Consider the following 24116-nt stretch of genomic DNA (forward strand, 5'->3'; position numbering starts at 1 on the left):
TTTATGTTATTTATTTAGAGAAATGTTCAATTTTCTCCGGCTGCCAAAGAGATTTGGTGACTTTATTTACAGGTCAAGCAAATTTCATCTCTGCAAAACATAATCAACAAATTAATTATGATGTATTATTATAGGTTAAGATAAAACTTTATTGATCCCAGGGTGAAGTTCACAAGCTATCCATCAGTATGTGAAGTTGGAAATACTCTTGTACAGGACTTTAACTTGTATTTGTACACAGTGATATTAGTATCTTTACTTATGTAAAAGAGCTGAGTACTTCTTCCACCATGGACAAAACATGAAAACATGAAGAAGTGTATTATTTTAGTGTTTTTCCAGGTATAAATTCACTTCATATTCACAACAAATTCAGGATTAGTATGCAGCCCGTGTGTTTCTGTCTTTAAATGGAGGAGCGGATCAGTGGAGTGAATGTAGAATAAGTCTCTGGTCTGTTTGTGGTTCTGTTGCTCTGATTGCTCTAAAGAGAGGCAATTATTCACCTGGCAACACGGACACACAAACCGGATTCTGCTGCTGCATCCAGGCTCATTTTCCCAAACATTTCAACAGCAGAATAGAGTTTCTCACAACAGAGACGCTCCCTTCTGGTTCAGGACTTTTTTTTTTTTTTAAATAATGGTTCATTTTAGGACAGAAACTGGATCAGGTGATGATTAACCTGTTGTCTGGACTGTATAAACTCTTAGTACAGACTGTATTAAAGGTCATTAAAGGTCAAGATCAGATGTGCTTTGTGTAGCAAATGTTAGCATGCTAACACTCTAAACTAAGATGGTGAACATCACACCTGCTAAACATTAGCATGTTAGCGTTGGTGTTGTAGCATGTTAGCATTTAGCTCAAAGCTGCTAGCATGCTGATTCTTACAGAGAGTCTGGTGTCTGTCTGAATGGTTCATGTTGGTTGATTTTAATTTGTTTATTGATGATGTTTCAGTTATTTTTTTCAAGAAAACTGCTGACATGAAATGATAACCGTGTGTGTGTGTGTGTGTGTGTGTGTGTGTGTGTGTGTGTGTGTGTGTGTGTAGGAGGAGAAGGGAAGCCTGTTTTTTGCCAAGGGCGGGGCTGGTAGAGCTTATCATTGCCAGACACACATACACACACACACACACACACACGCACACACACACACACACAGTTAGAGTTATAGTTAGGATAGGAAAATTAAGGCAAATCAATGTAATGTGCTCTACATGATGAGTTGTGTGTGTGTGTGTGTGTGTGTGTGTGTGTGTGTGTGTGTGTGTGTGTGTGTGTGTGTGTGTGTGTTGTATCCTAGCAGGTGGACGTGTAAGGGAGAAAGTGCTTTCCCTTTCACCTGAGTGATAACGCATGCGTGGCCTGACTGGGGTCCCTCCTCTCTCTCTCTCTCTCTCTCTCTCTCTCCCTACACCACGCACGCACGCACTCACGCACTCGAACGCTCTCACAGCGCGAGGGTCGGTTACAGAGCGCGCGCTGCCTGTGGATGAGAGCTGGAGTCAAACGGGATCAATAAATCTTGTTTTTTCCTTCCTGGACATTTGCGAATTTTTTTTTTTTTTTTTAAACGGAACTTTCGCGCAGGAACGTCCCGCGCCGCCCGGAACCGATCCACTCCGGTGAGTTTACCTGCAAACAACACCTCACGCGCTCTCCTTTTCAATTTACCTCATTCGGTTCCAGCGCAGCAGCCACTTCTCCTCAGCGCCGATGGGGATTCACTCTGTCGGGTTAAACAAGCTGTTAAACACGGCGTCGCTTCACACCGACCAGACCGCGTTCACGTTTCTGCACATTTGGGGCAATAAACCTAAAATCACCCTCGATAATGTTCCTGTGATGATCCCGGTGAGGGTGATACATGGTGACCAGGGGGTCAAATACTTCGGCGGTGTGTATGTGAAACTTACATTAACTTTAACCTGTTTAATCCTCTGTGGTGTTTCAGTAATATTCATATTTATTTAGACGTTTATCTGTGTTTCTCCCACGTGTCTGTGCTTCATCCCTGCGAGGTTTGATATTGACCCGGTGACACTTTGGCATCATTTTTTACCTTTTCTCTTAATTAAATAATATTTCCAGAAGTTTCCTGCAGGTTGTTTTTTTGACGTGGTGGCTTCACTTGTGTTGGCTGTTTGGTCTGAACGATAACTGGCTGCTGGATGAACCGGTTCATCTGTGCTGATACTCACTGCATAACTTATATATGATGCATGATGCACTTATGATATTTCATTGGGAGTCACGTGTATCATATAGAAACATACAGAGCTCATTTACACTCAGTTTATGGTGTTTACTCTCTGATAATACAATAGTGATTTACAGCTTTTGTCTGGTGTCTCTATAATATTCTTAAAAATGATTTGCAACATGTGTTTGGTCCTTAATGATCTGTGTTACTGCTGTTATATTGACAGCAGGATTATTACTCTGTGTGTCTGTGGTTACCTGCAGAATCTGGCTGTATATATTCTGATATTGCTGTTATCGCCTCTATAGTGGCTCTAAATCACTGTAGATGCTTCATCTCCCTGTTTCAGCTGCTTATTGGTACTTTTCCACCGTGGTGTCACTGTAATGCAGTGAACTGTGGTGTGTTATACGACTTGATTGATTGTGCGGCGTGTAAATATTGACACTTTCAAGTATCTTGTTTTATCCGACCAACAGTCCATAAACTAAAGATATTCAGTTTGGAGCTGCAGCGATCAGTCGATTAATCGATTAATCCATCATGAGAAATGTAAATGGATGATTAGTAATTTCAACACGGTGTAAAACTGTTGGTTGATGGTTGAACTACTGGCAGAATCAGGTATTACAGAATACCTGCAGAGGGAGAATGGATGTTTTTCTGTCTGCGGTCTTGAAGCCTCGGGGCGCTGAACTTCACCTGACGTGTGTCAACATACAACTCAGACTGCCAGCACCGGAAACTCACCTGGTACAGGTGACGGAACAAACCTGTGATCATCACCCTTTTATTTTTATACCTGACATTTTATCTGGAGGTCACATTCAGACATCGAGCTTAGAATTAAAGCGTATGAGAGACGCCGAGCGAGGGTGTGTGTTGCTGGAGGGCAGGTCAGCTGCCGGAAGGACTGAACTTTCAACTTCTAGTTTACACAGCAGCTCCTCCTAACTAATACGCTCGTTCTTTCTCTGCTCATTTGCCAAAGAGGCATCATCACACTTCACTCCCTTCTGAAATCTATTCATTGAATCCCGTGCTGCTCGCTGGCGGACACGTGCCTCTCGTGCAGCAGAGTCAGAGAATGGAAGATAATCCATCAACAATCCTGCATCTTAAAAATGTAAACTGTGTTTGGGAACCTGGAATGAAAGTGCAGGTTTTATTTTTTGTCATTTGAACAGAATTGCGCTCAAATCATCTCGTCGTTAAGATGATTTAAACTCCAGTGCGCTTGTGAATCTTTTTACGTCTCGTTCTCAGGTAGAAGCAGAGAAAGGTAGTAGAAACAGCCGCCATGTCACCTGTCATTTTAATTAAAGGACCATGATATCTGTGAGCAGGGGAAGATTCAGTGAAGAAGAACCTGAATCTGCATTATAAAAGGTTGAAATCCCCCCCCCCCCAGGCCTCACAGCAGACTGTGCCCAGGCCACAGTGCTCCCTCAGCGGGTTGAGTGTTCCTCCTGACCCCCTGACCCACCTGGAGCTCCGGTGAAGAAACCTCGTGTTGACAGCTTAGATACAGGACGGCGTTTTGGGACCGTCTGTCCGTCGGTCTGTCTTTGGCTCTCTGTCTCCATGGTAACCCCGGAGACGAGCGATGCCGAGCCAGCCGTCTGCTTGACACCTCCCTGCCTGTAAAACACAGCAGTAAACTGAAACTCTCTCGTTCCCTCGGCTGAAGGAAAGAGCGTCAGTCGCTCAGTCGAGCCGTCAAACAAACTCAGAGTAGATTTTTCAGCTTTTAACACTTTTTCCTTTTTCTCTTTTGGGCAGAGCAGAACTCGGTGAACCGGTGTGTTTTTCATGCTAATGTGTTTCTGAGCCACATCAATGTGGGGGGTCCCCTGCTCACCCCTCCCCCCCCACCCCCCATCCCCCGACACCTCCATCACCCCCACACAACAACCCACACACATGCACGTGTGTTTACTATTGTTTGTCAGGTAAATAAGACGGAGGCCTTCTCCTGGGGGGGGGGGTTTACTGGGGTCTCCACGACAACCGAGAAAGTGTGTTTGTGTCTTGTCTGAGTCCAGCACCTCTGGTTCTGCTCAGTCTGGTCGCTTCCTGTTCATAGTTTCTGGTTTCTGATAGTTATTGATAACTTCATGGATCGCCTCTTGGATATTTACTGGTGATTTCTTGGATGGTTTCTTGCGTGTTGATTGAGGGCTCCTGAGAAGATTCTCTGAGATTTCCATCATTAGTTTCAGGTGAATTTGAAGATTGTGTCGATGTATTTTAAGGTGGTTGCTGGGAAACATCCTCGGTTGGTTTCTTAAAGTTAATCATGAAAGTTATTTTTGACTTTTGAAGTAGCAGTTTGATAAAATAACCTTATCTCAATGTGGATTTTCTGTCGTCGTCTCCCTCTGGAGCAGTTTCTGGATGACTGGCTCGTCTCCCAGCAGCTTCAGGAGGGTTTCTGGACTTGTGTGCAGCTGTGAAGCTGTACATCCTCTTCCTGCAGCCTGAGTTCATACTTTCAGCCTGACAGTGCGGTCTGCTGACCTGCTGCTGTAAATCCTCCAACTGAGGCGTTAGGAGATCTGTCACTGCTGGATAAAGTGTGGGAGCTAATCTGTCAGACTGCTGAGCAACAGCCAGCCGGCCTGAAAACCCAAAGAAATCACAAGAGAGAGGAAAATAAAAAGACTTTAAATCCTGCTGTGACTCTCGTGTTGCTGTCTGGAGCAGTTTCCTCTCTGTTGCAGCAGCTGCATCACGACGCCGTCAGACTCCTTCTGCAGCGACGAGGTGACGGTGATGTTATAGTAATAATTGGTCACAGTTTCTTTTCCGTCAGCTGATGGACAGATGTGAAAACATAAAGAAAAGAACAGAAATAAACAACAGTTAAATTCCTTTTTTTGCAAATCACAGTATTAAAGTATCACATTTATGTTTAAATGGCTCGTTAAATTCATAGAGGAATATTTAAGATTATACATAATTTGAATAAAAAGTCAGACTGTGGAGCACAAAGGGAGCTCCACATATTTCACATATATATATGTGCACCTGTACTATATATATATATATATAGTCATAAGATTGTTATTGATATAATGTGCTGCAGGAGGAATAATCTGAAGATAATTCATCTGCAAAATCTTAAATGCCGTCACAGATTCACAGTATGAGTTAATACAATACAAACTGATGAAGAACAAATGACACGAGAGATAAAACTGAACATTTGACTCTAATTTCTGTGTGAAGCCACAATTACTCTGTGCAGAAGTGAACAAGTGATGGAGTGAAATGTGTGTGTTAATCTTCACCTGGAACCTCAGTGATCAGCCTTTAAAGAAGAAATGACAGAAGTGTCTTAATTATCGACTTAATAAAAACAGTTTAAATGATCATGTGACAGTTACTGCACTTTATTCAACCATTATTTTGAAATGACTAAACACGCTCATATATTGTCTACAGTCCTGTTTATAAGCAGCTCGTTTAAAAGAGGAATAATTGATGAAGCGTTACATAAGCGCGTCACCTGCAGAGACTCTGCAGTGTATTGGCAGGCGGCGCTCGGACGTCACTGTGATGGAGGATGTGTGCAGCTCAGGCTGGAAACTATCTGACGCCGACCTCAGTGTCAACCACCGGGGATTAGAGAGCAGGGTCTGGGTGTCTCGTCCGTGCAGCAAACCAGCACTTATTTTGTCCCGTCTCACCAAAACCTTCATATTAGTTTCATATTAAAAACCCAGACGCTGTGTTTTTTTTGGTTTTTTTTGTTGTTTTTTTTTCCACGGAGTCACTGGAGAAACTTCAGGCCTGAACTGAACGACTGCAGCACGTCGGAAAAAGCATTAACGTGACTGACAGCAGAGAGTTAAAGGGCGAACGTGGTGTTTTTGGTTCCAACGTGACGGTTTGTAGACGGTGTTCAGCAGCTCACCTCTGTCACCTGCTTTCACTGACTCGGCTCGAGACACACCTGTCGGCCGCTGACTCACCTGGAAACTCCTGCAGGTGGCAGTTTTGTGATGTGCAGAAGAAGAATAGGCAGAAATAGTTGCCCCACAGCTGTGGAAAATTTCCACCAGCAATTATTTTTATTATTAGTTAATCAGCTGATTTATAGATTTACTATCATAAAGTGTCTGTGTCTGGTTTTTATTCACATTTTCAGTTTGGAAACGCTGGAGAAAAAAAAGTTTAAATATTGCAGAAAATGCAACAAAGTGCAGTGGAAACAGACTTAGTGATTAAACCATAAACAAACATGCATGTGACTTTAAGTCCCGTCCAGTGTAAAGGTCTGTGTGATTATAGATCAGGTCTAGCTTCTATATTAATACTGTGAAAGTATCAAAGCCTCAGTCCACAGAGAAATGCACACAGCCTGTATTCAGAAACTGAGCCTTAAAACCAGCCGTCAGGACTTCTGCAACTTTGTGATGTCACAACAAAGCAGTCACCAAGCCCCGCCCACCTGGACCCACCATCCAAACCTTGCAGGATTTGGTTTCTCTGAGTGTTTTTACCTTAAATCTACTTTATTTTTATTGGCTCACTCAGAAAACAGTCAGCCAATCAGAAGAGAGGCTCAGAGCCTCCTCTCTTCTGATTGGCTCACCGACCTGTTGTTACTAGAGCTCCAGAGAGAAGCCTGAGAGAGGAGATGTAAAACTACACTGAGATGGTTTTTATATCTTCTTATGGATCAACACTTCAAATAAAACACAGAAGAAGAAGAAAATATGGAGCTTTAAACATCCAGTTACAAGACATAATGAGGAGACTTGAACCTTTCTCACATTAACACGATCAACATTATTTCACTGTGACGTTCGAGAAAACTTCATATCGGCTCCAGATGATCTTCGTTTTTGTCCTGGTCTCTGGTTTAATGATAACGTGTCACAGAGTGTGAGTCACTGCGGGTGGCAGAGCATTAGCCCTGTGTGTGTGTGTGTGTGTGTGTGTGTGTGTGTGTGTGTGTGTGTGTGTGTGTGTGTGTGTGTGTGTGTGTGTGTGTGTATGAGTGAGAGAGAGAGAGAAAGTATGAGGTCATGTTGTGTGTTTAATAAAAGGCTTGTATGCAGGGAGTGTGTGTGTGTGTGTGTGTGTGTGTGTGTGTGTGTGACAGAGCAGAGGTCAAATGAATATGTAGTGTAAATATTTGTCATTTCATTATTTCTCTAACAGGTTTGCGGTGACTTTTGTGTCGGTGAACAAATGAGTGTGTGAGTTGTACCGTACACTTTCACTGGCGGACATGTTGGCTTCTCAGTTCAGCTCCGTGGTCGTTGCTATAGAGAGCTGACATCGTGGCGTGGAGTATATTCCAGGTTCAGACGTCTGAATGTATTTCGAGTGTTGGATGTTGAGCATCTGTCACACGAACACGAGTGGGGATTAAAATATGCTTCATTATCCTCCAAAAATATGAAGCTATAGGCGACATAAAGCTCATAACTTATGAAATCAAGGAGTGTATGTTCTGTACTTCCTGTGATAATCGTGTTGATGCTACATGTGTATTATCTCAGGGCTAACAGGCTAACAGCTAACAGGGACTGAGTCATTTACTTAAGTGAAAGTACCAAAAAGTATTTTATTGCAAGTAAAGGTCCTGTATTTGAAATCTTATTTCAATAAAAAAAAGTACAGAGTTATAATCAGCATAATGTAATTTAAGGAGCTATATGTAAGCTTTTGCTATCGCTAACGTTAGCATCGGCAGCGGTTACTTACCAGTCTGGAAGAAACGTTGCGAGTTCAACATAGAAGTTAGCATGCTAACCAGCTAGCATCACTTTCCATCACTGAGTCCCCGTAGCGTCCGGTCGGCCCTGAAGACGTGAACCTGTTGTCTTGTAAACGCAACACAAACTCATGGCAAAACGGCAAACAGCCGTTAATGCTAATGTTAGCGCTAATATTGGAGAATTTGATCTCTTTTGGTCTCAGTTGGTTACAACTCAGACTGAAACATGACGAGGGCCCTGACTGAACAATATATTGTATTTTATGAGATTATTTATTATTTTTTGATGTAAAAAAATACAGCTTTTCCCCTTTAAATGAAGGAATTACATGAATGTATTTCAGTTACTGTATTTAGTTTAGTTTTCCAGCCAACCGCAGCTTTTACCAGACGCGTTCGAAGTCTAAACTTTAGGAGTTTTTGATGGTAAAAAGAGGATTTTGGTCAGAGTATCTCTGACAGCGTAACCTGTGGAGTTCATTTTTACCTGTTAATTTCATCCTGGGAACAAACTGCAGCCGAACACGTCCACAGACAAAACCACAACCATCCTGTCCGACCAGCTCTCGGCTCATTGTTCAACGTTAACAGGCGTTTCTCTGACGTTTCCTCCGAGAGAGAGAGACTCTCAGCTGACAGCTCTTCACTTTATTATGGAAACCGTGAAGCAGCCGCTCAGACGACAGTTTGTCAGGAGAATCATTAGAGGACAAAATAGGTGGAGGATGGATTCTTCATGCGCCGTCACTGTACGTTACTCACTCACTCTCTGTATTGAGGTCAGGACATTGTGGGAATGTGGAGCAAAAGCAGGAGATGGATGTATGGGGGGGGGATCATAACTGGGTCGGCGGAGGAACGCTGGTGGAGGAGTTGGTTTGTTTCAGCCGCTCAGCTCAGGCACAATTAGATTTTTTTTTTTTTCTGAATGAGTGCACAGCAGATTTACCCAGCATGCATCTGAAGCTGAGCCACATCACCAGCCGGGGTGTTGATGCCAGCTGAAAGTCGTGACAGCAGCTGGAGGGACTAATCAGGTCGATCATTCATGTCCCAACTCAGGATGAGTATTACAGGTGCAAAGTTTAAAATCAATCACCGACTATTATGTTAATCAATTAATCGTTTAAGTCATTTTCAAGCAAAAATGACAAATATTTGATTTTGTTTTTCTCAGGTTCAAGAATTTGCAGCTTTTATTGTTCTTTCTTGTTAGTAAATTGAATATTTCTGGAATGATTCATCAATGAAAATAATGAGCGCATTAAATGGTAATTAAAATCATTGGTAGTTTTGGTATTTGTCCCATATTTTTGTTAATACCTGCAAAACTAAACACATTCCCATGAGCCTCAGCTGCTCTTTGTGCTAATTAGCAAATATTAGCACATCAACATGCTACGCTAACATGGTTAACATGCGTAACATTGAACTAAACATGATAATGTAAGTCTTAATCTTTATGGTTATTTTGTTTCTTTTGTAGTTGTGTTTCTTTGTGGTTGTTTTCTGTCTCTTTGTGGTTGTTTTCTGTCTCTTTGTGGTTGTTTTCTGTCTCTTTGTGGTTGTTTTGTCTCTTTGTGGTTGTTTTCTGTCTCTTTGTGGTTGTTTTGTCTCTTTGTGGTTGTTTTCTGTCTCTTTGTGGTTGTTTTCTGTCTCTTTGTGATTGTTTTGTCTCTTTGTGGTTGTTTTCTGTCTCTTTGTGATTGTTTTGTCTCTTTGTGGTTGTTTTCTGTCTCTTTGTGGTTGTTTTCTGTCTCTTTGTGGTTGTTTTGTCTCTTTGTGGTTGTTTTCTGTCTCTTTGTGGTTGTTTTGTCTCTTTGTGGTTGTTTTCTGTCTCTTTGTGGTTGTTTTCTGTCTCTTTGTGATTGTTTTGTCTCTTTGTGGTTGTTTTCTGTTTCTTTGTGGTTGTTTTGTCTCTTTGTGGTTGTTTTCTGTTTCTTTGTGGTTGTTTTGTCTCTTTGTGGTTGTTTTCTGTCTCTTTGTGGTTGTTTTGTCTCTTTGTGGTTGTTTTCTGTCTCTTTGTGGTTGTTTTCTGTCTCTTTGTGGTTGTTTTGTCTCTTTGTGGTTGTTTTCTGTCTCTTTGTGGTTGTTTTGTCTCTTTGTGGTTGTTTTCTGTCTCTTTGTGGTTGTTTTCTGTCTCTTTGTGATTGTTTTGTCTCTTTGTGGTTGTTTTCTGTTTCTTTGTGTTGTTTTGTCTCTTTGTGTTGTTTTGTCTCTTTGTGGTTGTTTTCTGTTTCTTTGTGGTTGTTTTGTCTCTTTGTGGTTGTTTTCTGTCTCTTTGTGGTCGTTTTGCATCTGTTTTTGGTCGTTTGTGTTTTTTATATTCATGTCATGACTCTTTGGCTCATTCAGTAATTCATCAGAACAGCAGTAGTTGTACTAGCTTGGTTGGTAGTAGTTTTTGGTCGTGGTAATGAAGTAATAGTTGCAGTAGTGGTGGTAGTAGTAGGAGTAATACTAGTTGCACGAATGGTACTTGTAGTAACAGTAGTAGAAGCAAGAGTACTAGTAAAGCCTGTGGTTATAGTAGTAATAGTAGAACTAGTTACAGTAGTAGTGGTAACAAACACACTCTGATTCCTCATCAACCTCACGACCCCGTTATCCAATCAGAGTCCTTCGTGTGAACCGGGTCATCGCCTTCACCCCGGTCTATTTTTACTGTCCGAGTCGTGTGATTGGATGATGTCATTGTCACTCGAGTTTAAGTCACCGACGATAAACTGTTAAAAGAGAGAGAGAGATTTACCAACAACATACAACAAGCAGGGAGAAATGAGTGAGGAGACACACACACACACACACACACACACACCCACAGACACACACACACACCCACAGACACACACACACACACCAACAGTGACCCCGATTTTGTTGTCTGCCAAGTAAACAAACTTTCATTGTTTGTAACCCGCTCTGTTACCATGACGATCAGTGGCCCTCTGACCGGTTGCTACGGTAGCGCATGGCAGCACACACACATACACACACATTTCTCACTGTCACTGCTTTGTCTCTACGATGAAAGAACAATTCACCAAATTCCTTCGAAAATTCAGTTAATTTTAACTTTGTTTTCCTTTTTCAGTAAATGAATCAAACTGATCAAATCAATTCAGGTATTTAATCGATTATAAACACGTTCTGGTAAATTCAGCTCAGGAAAACCACCACACTCCAATCACTGAGTAAAACTAAGTTTGTGAGCGAATCCAAACAAGGAAAAGACAAACTGTAGAAACAGAAACTAATTAAGAATAAGTATAAAATGATGTAATAGCTGCTTCATGAACTGGATGTGCGTCAGATTCCTCTGCAGAGATCTGAGGCGTGTGTTCAGTGTCACTTTTGCCCACGAGTAAGGCAGCATTAAAATTACTACATTACTACACACACACACACACACACACACACACACACACACACACACACACACACACACAGGGCATCCTGGGTTGTTAACACGATTACGTTGGTGGTTTGAAGGAAGAAATCGGGCGATCAAACAGAGATGTGAGATTAAGTTATGTAACATCACACACACACACACACACACAAACACACACACACAAACACACACACACACACACACACACACACACACACACTCATCTTTAATTCAGCAGCAGGAAGTGTATATCTTTTTCGACATGTATCCAGAACTTCACACGGGGGACCCAGCGTGTGTGTGTGTGTGTGTGTGTGTGTGTGTGTGTGTGTGTGTGTGTGTGTGTGTGTGTGTGTGTGTGTGTGTGTGTGTGTGTGTGTGTGTGTGTGTGTGTGTGTGTTAAATAATTCAGGGGTGCAGGAATGTAAGCGATGTGAGCCATATAAGGACTTCCTGCTGGAGTCTGTAGAGGAGGAAACAAAGCCGAGGAGAAACGGTCACAACAAACAGATGTTTGTCTTTAACTGTGAAAAATAAAGAGAGTGAAAAATGCTGGAAAAGCCACATAATATTAATCAGCAATAGTTTGATAATTGATTAATTGTATTTAGTCAGTAATCAAGAAAAAATACTCAACATTAGCAGATTTCAGCTTCTCTAATGTGACAATCTGCTGCTTTTCTTTGTTTTAAAATCACAGTAAACTCAACGTTTCCTGTTTATTCCAGGTGGAATCAGGATCTAAAAAATGAGCCACAAATCTTTTATTTTGACTTATGTTTTATTATTTCATGATTGGTTTCAGGTGTTTTATCTGTATTCTGTCTTCTCATGCTGCTTTTATGTTTTACTGAGCCGTCAGTAGTTTTCCACTGGAGTTCTGTTCTAGTTGGTTTCACCTCATGTTCATGTTTTAGGTGAATTTATTTGCTATGAACCTTTTGAAACCGTCTCACCTGTTGCTTTACTTTAGTCGTGTTTAAGTCTCTAACAAACTCGTTTTATGCCAAAAGATAAAGAAACCTAAACCATGGTTGTTTAAAGTTTCTCTTCAGATGAGATCAGGGTCGTGACTGAAGAACAGCAGCTTCTTTTATTAAATATACTGAATTAAAATGTAGTTAATTTATTTAGTTTAATTACTAATATTAAAATTTCAGGATTAAACCCCAATAATGATCCACATCCCTGAAGACTGTGTGTGTGTGTGTGTGTGTGTGTGTGTGTGTGTGTGTGTGTGTGTGTGTGTGTGTGTGTGTGTGTGTGTGTGGTGCTGTTTGATCACACAGAGAAAACAAACACATCAAGTTTCAATGACACACACAAACACACAAAAGCAAATGTTTAATGTTGCGTAATGTTATTAATGTTTGATTAACTATTATCTAATTACAAGGCACTTTTGAAAGTGACACACACACATTGACACACACGCTGACTCAGTGTGAAAGTCGGTGTGAGTCGTATTTTTCCGAGTCGTTCACCTCTGCAGCTCCTCCTCCTGCTCTGACATCATCACCACATGTGATCAAACGTTAATAAATGTTAAATATATAAAATATTAATGAGGGGATTAATTAAAAGAATCAACTGTGACACTGAGAAACTTTAAACAAAAGTTTACTAAAGTTTTTCTTTTCTTTTCTCTCCCGCTCTGGTCCCATGCATCTCCCGACCTCTGGATTTGACCTTTGACCCTTCAGCAACCTGTGATGCTCCTAAAGCGATGACCCATCTTCATCATCGTCACTCCCCCCGTCACCATGGTCGCCCATCCCCTCGGTGACCAACCTGTCCGCCACCAAACCCCCCACCTCCCCTCTCGGCTCCCGTCCAATCGGCCGCAGGAATGCACGTGATGGCCAGCGTCTCCTCGGCCAATGAGAGGCAGGGTTTCTCCCTCCAAGAGGAGGGCGTGGCCGTCGCCGTGCCGACGTCTCCTCCTTCTCCTCCTTTGAGATTTTCTGATATCGAAGGCAACCGGACAAAACCGCCTCCCCCTGCCCCCGCTCCCCCTCCCCCTCCTCCTCCTCCTCCTCCTCCTCCTCTTCTTCCTCCTCCTCCTCCGCCGCCTCTACTGCCCCTGATTCCAGGGCTGGGAGACCCCGCAGGAGGAGGCCTGAGGAAGAAGAAGAGGGTGAGGAGCTTCTACTGGAAAACGATACCTGAGGAGCAGGTAAAGTCTCAGCTCGACATCACAGATCCACACTTTATTATAGTAAAGCCCTGAATATACATGTGTGTGTGTGTGTGTGTGTGTGTGCGTGTGTGTGTGTGTGTGTGTGTGTGTGTGTGTGTGTGTGTGTGTGTGTGTGTCGCAGGTGAAGGGGCGGCCCAACCTGTGGACTCAGAGCCCAGTGCAGCAGCAGTACCAGATCGATGTCCACACCATCGAGGAGCTGTTTGGTCAGAACGACTGTCAATCAAAGGACAAGGCCACGCCCACCAGGGGAGGGAGGAACAGGAGCTCGTTCAGAGAAACCAAAGAGGAGGTAATTGATTTGTGTCTCTTCGTGGTCGTTAACTCAACTCTGTGACTTTAAACAAGAAATATTTACAGTCACTTCATTCAAACGCTCTGGCCTCATGACCTCTGGGCCTGTGTGTGTGTGTGTGTGTGTGTATGTGTATGTGTATGTGTGTGTGTGTGTGTGTGTGATGCAGGGTGGTGTGTGCCGCTGTTTGTTGAAGGTGTGGAGGAGGTGAAGTGTGTGTGGACAGTTTCCACCTGGGCTGTGACCTTAAACTGACACCTGCTCACCTCTCTCTCTCTCTCTCTCTCTCTCTCTCTCCCTCTCTCTTTCTCTCCCTCTCTCTCTCCCTCTCTCTCTCTCCCTCCCCCCTGTGTCCCTCTATGTCTCTCTACCAGATCTCCATTCTGGACTCTAAGCGAGGGATGAACATCGGGATTTTCCTCAAACAGTTCAAGAGGTAAATCTGACGACAGACAAACGACAAGATTTACAAAATAAACATTTCACAATTTAATCAAATCACCTCTGAAAACAAATAATGCATGTTCCAGGAAGGTGAGTGTTGGGTCAGAGGCGTCTCCCCAGCTGCAGGGAGCTGCGTTACAGAAGAGTTTTAGTCTGAGGAAGCCTGATAGATTCATGACTGAAGGTTTAAGTGGCTCTGGTTTAGATCCCTGATGCACCAACAAAACAGTCTTGGTTTAAAGGCGTCTTTCTCTGAAATATGAGCAGAGCAAACTCTCGACAGATTGAGTTGAGGACTTCACAAAGTGTGTTTCCATCCATCTGTTTTTATGCAGACTTTTAACTTTCCCATAAAAGACAGAGTGGAAACGTAGGAGCGAAGTGCGAAGTCGGTGCATCGATGAAATGGAACAAAGTGGATAAATCAGCAGCGCGAGAGAAACGTCTCCTCCGCTGAAGACGTGGCTTCACAGCTGTCGGTGACTCTGGACGGTTGATTTTGGTGCATGTGCATCAGTCTGGATCAAACACTGGTTATAAAAACATGTGTCACTAAATGGATGTGAATGTGTGTGAGAGAGAGAGAGGGAGATGGCGTGATGTGTCTCCTCGCCCTCATCCCCAGGTGTTATGGGTAAACAGGTGCGGTGATGCCGGCATGTTGTGACTTGATTCCACGTCACGTCAGAGGGAAAGGGTTCACGACCACGGATGGGTCGTTGAAGGAGCCTGCGGGGCCCGAGAGTCCAGGAGGCCCCTGGGCTCCTCCTGCAGTGAGTCACTGAAAGAGACGCCAAATGCTGAATACAAGAAGAAGAAGCAAAGTTAGAACAGAGAGACACAAAAATGACGACAATAAGAAACAAGACAACCACAAAGATGCAAAGCAATGCAGAATGAGCACTCAACAGCTCAGGGACCGTAAAGATGCAGACCGACTCCAAACCGATGCAAGACGAACGCAAGGACACAAAAATACCAGAAAATAGAAAAACGATCACAAACAGACAAAAAACAAACGAGACTCAAAACGACTGAAACCATCACAAAGACACTAAAAAAGGAAAAGACCTTCAACGCGTTTTTAAAATGAAAATCCAACCCTTTCACTTCATTTACGTTTTCCGATGGTTTCAACACACGCAGACCGTGAAACAAGATGGCGTCTTGACACCACAGAGGTTTTCAGTGGTTATGTAAAACTGGAGGGAGAAAGTGTCCTGAATGTGTTTGTGTTGTGTTGACACTGTGTTCAGACTGATGCTTACCAAACACTGGGAGAGACATACAGGCGTGAGGGAGGATGACTGACAGCTGCTGGGTCTAAAGCAGGAACTGGTTTCAGGTTTTTGCTGCTGAGGCTCCTCAACAGTCGTTCGGTCTTCTTGTACCTCAGCGACGAACTTCCCAAAAGCTGTAAAGTAAAACCTTCCTTCCTCTCCAGGTCCAATCAGACGATAGTAGACGACATTCGCCAAGGCAACAGTGAGTCTTATGGGGCGGAGCCTCTGAGGGAGCTGCTGAAACTGCTGCCGGAGACAGAAGAGGTGACGCACACATGAACACACACACACACACTTCACCCTGCGAACGAAACGAACGAACCCTACGAAGTCAATCGGATCAAATTACTGAGAATCACACAGGAGGTTGGGAGAAGGTTGATGGACACATGATGGAGGTTGTCATGGTGATGGGGAGGAGGTGGGTTGATGATACTTAAAGAACGGCATCCAAGCAATTGATTGGTTTGAGGGAAAGGAAGGTTCATTGGTCGGATATGGAGACGTTGCTCCTGTCACAATCACTACGGCCACTAGAGGTCACTAACTATAAAACATAATTATGGGTCATAAACAGACGACCTATTGGCTCGTTCGGTCCAGTTCAGTTCAAATAAGAAAGACCTTAACTTCATCATGGTGGTATTTCTTCTTCATGTGTTTCCTCTCCTGCAGGTAAAGAAGCTGAAGTCGTACCGAGGCGACGTCTCGAAGCTCTCACTGGCCGATTCCTTCGTGTACCTGCTGATTCAGCTCCCCAGGTGAAAACAGACGGATCTCACGGAGCTCTGACGCTCTCAGAAAGTTTGTTGCAGCAGCAGATGGTGGAAAGAACGAAAAGACTGAAGCATGAAGCTGCCTCCTTCCTGTATTTGCGAGCTTGCCCTCATATAAAAAGCGGCTCATTAATTCCTTCCCCTCTCTCTCTCTGTAGTTACCCCGTCCGTATCGAGTCCATGCTGCTGAAGGAGGAGTTTCCCGCGGCGTGCGAGGTCATGAAGCGAGACATTAGGATCCTCCGCTCTGCCGCCACAGGTAACGCCCCTGCATCAGGACGCCACAGTCTCTAGCTCTCTCAGCATCACACGTCTGTGTTTGGCAGCTTCAACAACTGAAACGATGGTCGTCACGGTTCAAAGAAACCGACACCGACTGAAACAGGAAACAAGCAACAGGCTTCTTTAAAACCTAGAAACTTTAACTCACCATATCGACTTACACGGTGATGAAATCAGGCGAGTTCCAGGTTAATGAATAAAATAAAATAAAACTGGATGTTTACACACGGCTAAGAAGCTACGATATGTTTGAGTTCCCTCAGTGAAGCAGAATCTGAGCTTCATGCTGTTTTAGCACCGGAGCCTTTAAATACTTTTGTCTTTTCATGCAACAACATGTGGAAAATAAAAACAGAGACTTCCAGAGTCGCTGGTTTGTTTTGTCTCCATCTTCGCTGCAGATGAAACTTTCTCCTGCCTTCACACACACACTTCACACAATGGACTATTTATAGCAGTGTGTGTGTGAACTTGATAACTTGTCTGAATTGATAACTAACCTTGCACTTGCTAACACACACACACACACACACACACACACACACACACACACTGAGGTGCACACAGGGATTTTAGGATTATAAGCTCTTTTTTTATTGTGTGTGTGAAAGTGTTTTTCCAGCACGTGATGTTTTTTATTTGTCCGTTGATGTAAATGAAGACGTGTCTCTCTCTCCCTCCTTCCCTCTTTCTCCTCCTCTCTCTCCCCCTCTCCCTCTCTCTCTCCCTCTCTCTCTCTCCCTCTCTCTCCCTCCCTCTCTCTCTCTCCCTCCCTCTCTCTCCCTCTCTCTCTCCCTCCCTCTCTCTCTCCCTCTCTCTCTCCCTCTCTCTCTCTCTCTCCCTCTCTCTCTCTCTCTCTCTCTCTCTCTCTCTCTCTCCCTCTCTCTCTCCCTCCCTCTCTCTCTCCCTCTCTCTCTCCCTCCCTCTCTCTCTCCCTCTCTCTCTCTCTCTCTCTCTCTCCCTCTCCCTCCGTCTCTCTCTCCCTCTCTCTCTCCCTCTCTCTCCCTCTCTCTCTCTCTCCCTCCCTCTCCCTCTCTCTCTCCCTCTCTCTCTCCCTCCCTCCCTCTCTCTCCCTCCCTCCCTCCCTCTCTCCCTCTCTCTCTCCCTCCCTCTGTTTTTCCTCCAGAGTTAATGTGTTGTGAGGAGCTCCATGCTGTTCTCCACCTGGTGCTGCAGGCTGGAAACATCCTCAACGCTGTGAGTGGAAAAAACTGCATTAATGAACAATTAGGAAATAAACAAACAGAGAGAGATGGATGAAGATGTAGGAGGAGGGAGGATGGTATAGAAAGCTTAAAGTAGCTTTAATGTTAATCATGTTATTCCACAGTGTCTGGCAGTATCATATATCCATGTGTGTATATAACATACATGCAGACTATAGACACGACACCTCTCAGATGTGATGTGTGTGTAACGGCTGTGTCGTTGCAGGGAGGTTACGCGGGAAACGCCGTGGGCTTCAAGCTGTCGTCCCTCTTGTCTCTGGCCGACACCAAGGCCAACAAACCGGGCATGAACCTGCTGCACTTCGTCGCTCTGGTCAGTAACAACGCCGCCGCTCGTGCAGGTCGATAGTATCGTGGCGAGACGTCAGACATGATGACATGTTTCCTCCTTCTCCTCCAGGAAGCTCAGAAGAAAGACGAGCGGCTGCTGGAGTTTCCTCTGAAGCTGAGTCACGTCCAGGCGGCAGCCAGGTGAGGCGTCACTGCAGGTTCACCGCTCAGAGACATTCGCTCTGCAACAGCGCCCTCTGCCTGTTCTCCAGCATTACAGCAGATCTCCCTTCCGTCTCTCTCTTCATCTCTCTTCATCTCTTTGTTCTTTCAGTTTTCATCTCTGTGGTTGTTTTTCTTCTCTCGGGGGCTGAACTCTTCATACAGACAATCTGACCTCTTGACCTGTTCAGTGATACGTTCACTGATCAAACAGAACTCCTTTATTATCATTTAAAGAATGTTTTTAAAGTCTATTGACTAAAAATACAACGAGACATTATTTCGTTCAGAGAGATTATTTAAAAAAAATATTGTTTTTCTTGATTTATTTATTTGTTGTGTAGAATCTCCTTGGAAACGCTGGACGCTGAACTCAAGTGGCTGATGTCTCGCACGCGCTCAGTAGAGGAGAACGTCCAGAGAGACACGGAGCTGCTGCAGCAACTGGACGGCTTCCTGCAGGTAAACACACCTCAGCACGCAGCAGCACCTCGCCATCATTAGTTGTGTGCTGTCTTTTGAGACTCCATATTGACTTTATTCACTTTCCTGAAGCTCTCCTGAGTCCCACTCTAGTTTGTTTTTGTTGTGAAAGTTGTCATGGCCGCGTCTCTCTTTCCTCAGGCGGCGACCTCGTCTCTGTGTTCGCTGCGGGGGAGTCGGCAGCAGCTGAGGAAGGAAGGCAGCGAGCTGATCGACTTCTTCTGTGAGGACAGAGACGCGTTCAGACTCGACGACTGCTTCGGCATCTTTCACACCTTCTGCTCCAGGTTCAGCCACGCCGTCAAGGTGCGCGAACACGCAGACGTTCACACACACACACACACATTTACACTTCAACATCCACTTCAGCAGCTGCGGTTTAAGTCAGCAGGAACTCTACTGCCACCTGAATAGAAACGTAATGTCTTTCTGTCTCTACAGGAGAACGTGGAGCGGGAGGCTAAGGAGGCCGCACGCCGCCGGCGCTTGCAGGAGCTGGAGGAGCAGAAGAGGCACTCCTGGGCCGGTGGCGAGGAGGTAGGACGACTCGCAACCAAACGCCGAAACACAAAGACGCTCAAACTGCTTGATTAGTGATCGATTTCCACTGTGTGATCCTGTTGTAGGTGTCTGGAAGCTTCAGGTTGCGCTGCAGCAGCGAGACGGACATGTCAGCTGCCATGTCACGACACGACGAGGCCGGGCTGCTGATGGAGCTCCTGACCCCGAAGTCCCGCCCCCGCTCACCCCTAAACAACAGTGTTCTGGGGCGCTCAGGGAGTTTACGACGTTCCCGGAACTCTCCATCCAGCTCGCCGTCTCTTGCTGCCGAGCGCGAGCTGAGCACGCTCCTAGGAATGGCGGCCTCTGACCCCAAAGTCGGCCAGCAGAGAGGAGGAGGAGGAGCTCTTCGATCGGCCTCGCCTAAACCTTCCCCTCAGACTCTGCCCCAAAGTCCAGGGGTCACCACATGCAGCTTCCCCCAAAACCAGCAGCCTCAGTCGGGCGAGATCGCACCACAAACCCCGTCGTCAGCTCCCGAGACAAACGCACATCACACAACAACCACTTACCTCAGCTACGCTGCTCCCCAGACTCCAGCAGACGCCGTCGATCCCACAAAGAAACCTACCTCTGATTCACACCAGCAATCTGACCACAACAACAACAACGGCGACGACCGACTCGGTTTTAGCAGCCGGACGAGGGAGGAACCGCCGAGGACGAATAAAGCCGGTCGGGACGTTAGTGGACGAATCACCTGCAGCGACGAGAGCTTCGACTGCGACGCGCCAGGCGGCATGTCTGTGGTTTTAGAAACGTGCACGCTGGTGCCTGAGCTGAGGGTGTTTGACAAGGTCGCCACCTCGGCCGGTCGCGACGAAGGGCATCACACCGGTCGCCACGAGGACGACGTGTTCATCACGGATCTGGAGGAAGAGGAAGAGGGAGTGGACGAATCCCAGACTGGGAATGTAGAAAAATCTGAGGTGGGAAGAGACGAAGAGGAGGAGCCGGTGATTGTCTGGTGTGTGACAGGTGTGTGTGAGGCGGCCGGCGAACTCGCACACACGGACAACACACATGTACGGACTGATAAGGATCCGTGTCGGACTGACAATCAGGGAGGAAACCAGCCAGCTTCCTCCGCCTCAGCCAACCACACGCCCACAGAACCTCAGCCAGCCAATGAAAAGCCAGTGCCTGTACCCATCAGCAGCCAACCAGTGCCTGTCTCCCGCTGTGACGACCCGTCACGGCAAGTCTCTTCCCCCAGGTGGCGCCCAGCAGAGCCTGCATCAGCCAATGGAGCGCCTGCTCTCACCACAGATGCCTCAGAGGAAGGTAAGGAACCAGCCAATCACAGGGAAGAAGCAGAGGGCTCCACCAATGACACAAGAGATGAGAAGACCCGCCCAGAACAATCAACAAACGACAGGGGAAGAAGCAACGCTTCCACCAACAGAAAGGCGGAACCAGCAACTTTGTCCAAACCGTCCACCAGGAACACCTTAACCTCAAAAACCCGACCCACGGCGTCGAAACCCAACGCAACCACAAGCTCCGCCTCCACCGCTAACAAGTCCAGACCCGTCAGGACTCTCACCACCTCCGAGAACCAGGGCATGAGGCGTGTTGTTCCCATCTCCCGAACCAGCCGTCCCGAGAAGCCTCCTGCCCACCACCGGGGATCCTCCAGCACCGCGGCGCCCGCCAGTCTGACCGTCTCCAACCCCAACAGCAGCGCCTCCCTCCGGCGTGGAGAGAGGCCCTCCACTGCTCCTTCCTCCCGACGATCCAGCATCCACAAAGACGCGAAAGACCAGAAGATCTCAGGTCCTCAGAACCAGGACTTGCAGAGGAAGCCGTCCGTCCGAAAACCTGTAACCAAACCCAAACCCCAGCCGGAGGAGAAGATGTGTCGCTCCACGCTGCGAGCGCTCTCTCAGGCCGGAGAAGGAGGTGGAGGAGGAGGCAGCAGCATCAGTGCTCCTGCCACCCCTTTGCACAAAGCCGCTACCCCGTCATCATCGCCGCTTCCGGGTTTCGCCCGAAGCACCGCCTCCTTTTCTTTCAGACGGACCCACACCGCACTTCCTCCTCATTCCCCCCACACTGGCTCAGACTCCTCCCATAAACCCTCCCCCAAGACCACCTCCTCCTCCTCCTCCTCCTCCGTCGCCCCGCCCGGCAACTCGTCGCCTTTCACCCGAACAGGCTCAGTCAGAGTCTCCACCGCCTCCAGATCTTCAGACCTCCTCAACCCGTCCTCCTCCTCCTCCTCCCCGTTGAGGAGGTCTCAGAGCATCAGGGCGTCTCCTCGCTCCCCCCTCCACGACTCGCTGGCTCCTCCTAAAGGCCACCGGCTGAGCGACAGCGGCAGCTTCTCCGACAAGTCGTCTCACTCCAGAGACTCGGTCAAGGCCGCGAGGCCGAGCTGGAGATAACAGGAGAGATCGACGGCCGCGTTCCAACATGAACTCTGTGCAGAACCTTCCCCTCTGTACTGGGGGTAGAAGGCAGTGGACACATTCCAATATGAAGTGGAGGCTCTAATTCATAGAGGAAGAAAGATGCGTTCCTCGGCACAACTCTCAAGTTTAGGAGGAGAAACAAAGGAGGTCACATTCCAATATGAAGCACAGACAGTTTCCTTTTCTCTGAAGGTTGAGAGGCTTCGTTAAAGTATGAAGATTAATTTAATTTGTCTTTTTTTGAAGGCACTAAAATATGAAGAATAAACCTTCCCCGGCGTTTTTCTATTAAACACTGTTGATCTAAGTGATAATTACAAAGTGCATTCCAATATGAAATATATTAAGGATACACTCTGGTCCTCAGGTAAGCTGCAGATGCTCGTCCACGCATCCCTGCAAAAATATTTGGCGTTAGAGGCTCGTTGATGTGACGCAGGGATGCTAACGCTAACACACTACCCAGCTGGGAACATGCTAGCAGCGTCAGTCAGTCACAACTTTTCTATTTTGGCATTTAATTAATCGAGTTGTGCATCATTTCCTGCCATTTATTCAAATATCGCATAACCATCCTCTTTTGTTTGATGGTGATGGTGCAACAGTTGGAATTGATTAGATTAGATTAACTTTATTAATCCCACAACTGGGAAATTCATTTAGTTTATAATTAATTTTGACATTTCAGAACTTACTTGGAAAGAAGTGGGAACTGTTTGAAATACAGCAGGTGTTCTTGGCGCGGCAGGTACAGGCTACTTTTCCTTCTGTTCTCAGTCATGCAGCGTTTTCTTCTCTACAGGCAGAGACTCCATGTGCCACAACCAGGTGTTTGTCTTCAGCATTGTGATATCTAGAAGCCGACAGCCTCAGGTGTCGTCGCACCCGTTGAATACACAGACTTCCTAAAGTCAAAGACGTCTTCTTCCAGTTTGTATCATGGACACGTTTACTGAAACAATTCATCGACGAAACAGATTATTATTGATTATGACCAATTATCACACACGTAACATTTATAACCCCAGATTTCTGCGGTTGCTAACTCTTATTTTGAAGCCAGACAAAGGGATCAGACCCTAATATGAAGTTCACACACGTTACGCAGCCTTCGAACGAGCTCCAGTGAAGCTCCTGTGAAGCTTTCAGACACTATCCATTCAGAGCTTTGTTTTCCTGTAAGCTTTGTTCCAAAATAAAGTTCAGCAAGAGTCTCCCGTGTTAAACCTCTGGAGCTCAGCGACAGTTTTCCAGACATCACAAAGCTTTTTATAAATCGTGTCCCAGAGAAAATAAAGCATGAAGAATAAGTTGTAGCCTCCCGAGGTTCAAGCATGAACCGTCACATGCATGGACTCCCTGGGCCTTCTGAGCGCTGCCACATCAGTAGTTTACATGTGAAGGAAATAAATGTATGCATCCATGAATGTGTAATGAGATTTAAAGAATAACTACCCCGTCTTCTCTGCAGTGTTTATGGTAAGTGACGTGACTGAATCCCAGCCGGGTGTTTCCTGTTTCCTCTTAAATTCCTCTTTGATTCTGCACCTTTAACTTCACTAACCAAGCTGAGGAATCTGTACATCTGGCCTGATTGAAATAGGAATTATATCATTATTATGATTATCATTGTATTTAAAAAAAAAATTAAAAATGCTAAATCACTGAGAATCATATAGTTTAAAAACAGAGTGAATAGTTTAGACGAGGAGATATTTAAAGTGTCTCTGATTCAAACCAACAGTGTCTGACTCACTGGGAAAAGTCTGCGGTGCCAACTTTGTTAATATGAGGATATTTGTATGTTTGTGTATCTATTTATGTATGTATGTAGTTAATATTTGATATATATAATCTAACTACTAATTAATAAAGTATTATTCCTCCAACTCACCGCACGTTGTTTCTGTTTCTGTCTGGAGAATTGAATTGCCTGACTGTCCCATTTAAAAAACATATGCATGTATTTTTTGATTATATTTATTATGATAATCTGTCTGTCCGGCGATCCACCACTTTGGTCCAGACATTTATTTTCCCATCAGGATGAACTGTAAGAATTTGGTGATCTGTAAAACTTTAAATCTAGCGCCATCATCAGGTCAAAATGTTTTAATTCAAAAGGGAAACCTCTCCAATGGACTGACCATTTTATCGTCTGGAAAAGATATTAATAATAATCAGTTTACACATAAACTGTGGTCCAGATGTCCTGCAGCTGTTTTCCAGAACACAAAATGTGCTGGTGGAGGATTTTCCACAACCTGGCAACCAAAAAGTTGTCGTCATTAGGTGTTTAACTGATGTATAAAGCGTTGGTA

The 24116-nt window shown here is 45.2% G+C and overlaps 1 protein-coding gene across 3 annotated transcripts; it reads left to right on the plus strand.

The window, feature by feature from the left end:
* Positions 1-1387: 1387 nt before the first annotated feature.
* On the plus strand, positions 1388-23689 carry LOC130164679 (FH2 domain-containing protein 1-like). Of its 3 annotated transcripts, none has more exons than XM_056369563.1 (14): positions 1388-1630; positions 13040-13512; positions 13658-13828; positions 14206-14267; positions 15720-15822; positions 16234-16319; positions 16493-16593; positions 17743-17813; positions 18051-18158; positions 18246-18316; positions 18682-18799; positions 18962-19126; positions 19262-19357; positions 19447-23689. In XM_056369563.1, the coding sequence occupies exons 2-14, from the start codon at positions 13186-13188 to the stop codon at positions 21766-21768; spliced, it is 3801 nt and encodes a 1266-aa protein (XP_056225538.1). In that variant the 5' UTR covers positions 1388-1630; positions 13040-13185; the 3' UTR covers positions 21769-23689. The 3 variants fall into 3 exon arrangements, with proteins under 3 accessions (XP_056225538.1, XP_056225540.1, XP_056225539.1); XM_056369565.1 differs by lacking the exon at positions 1388-1630 and adding an exon at positions 1659-1906; XM_056369564.1 differs by lacking the exon at positions 1388-1630 and adding an exon at positions 8592-9018.
* Positions 23690-24116: the final 427 nt, after the last annotated feature.

Source organism: Seriola aureovittata, chromosome 23, assembly GCF_021018895.1.
Source record: "Seriola aureovittata isolate HTS-2021-v1 ecotype China chromosome 23, ASM2101889v1, whole genome shotgun sequence".
NCBI classification, from domain to species: domain Eukaryota; kingdom Metazoa; phylum Chordata; class Actinopteri; order Carangiformes; family Carangidae; genus Seriola; species Seriola aureovittata.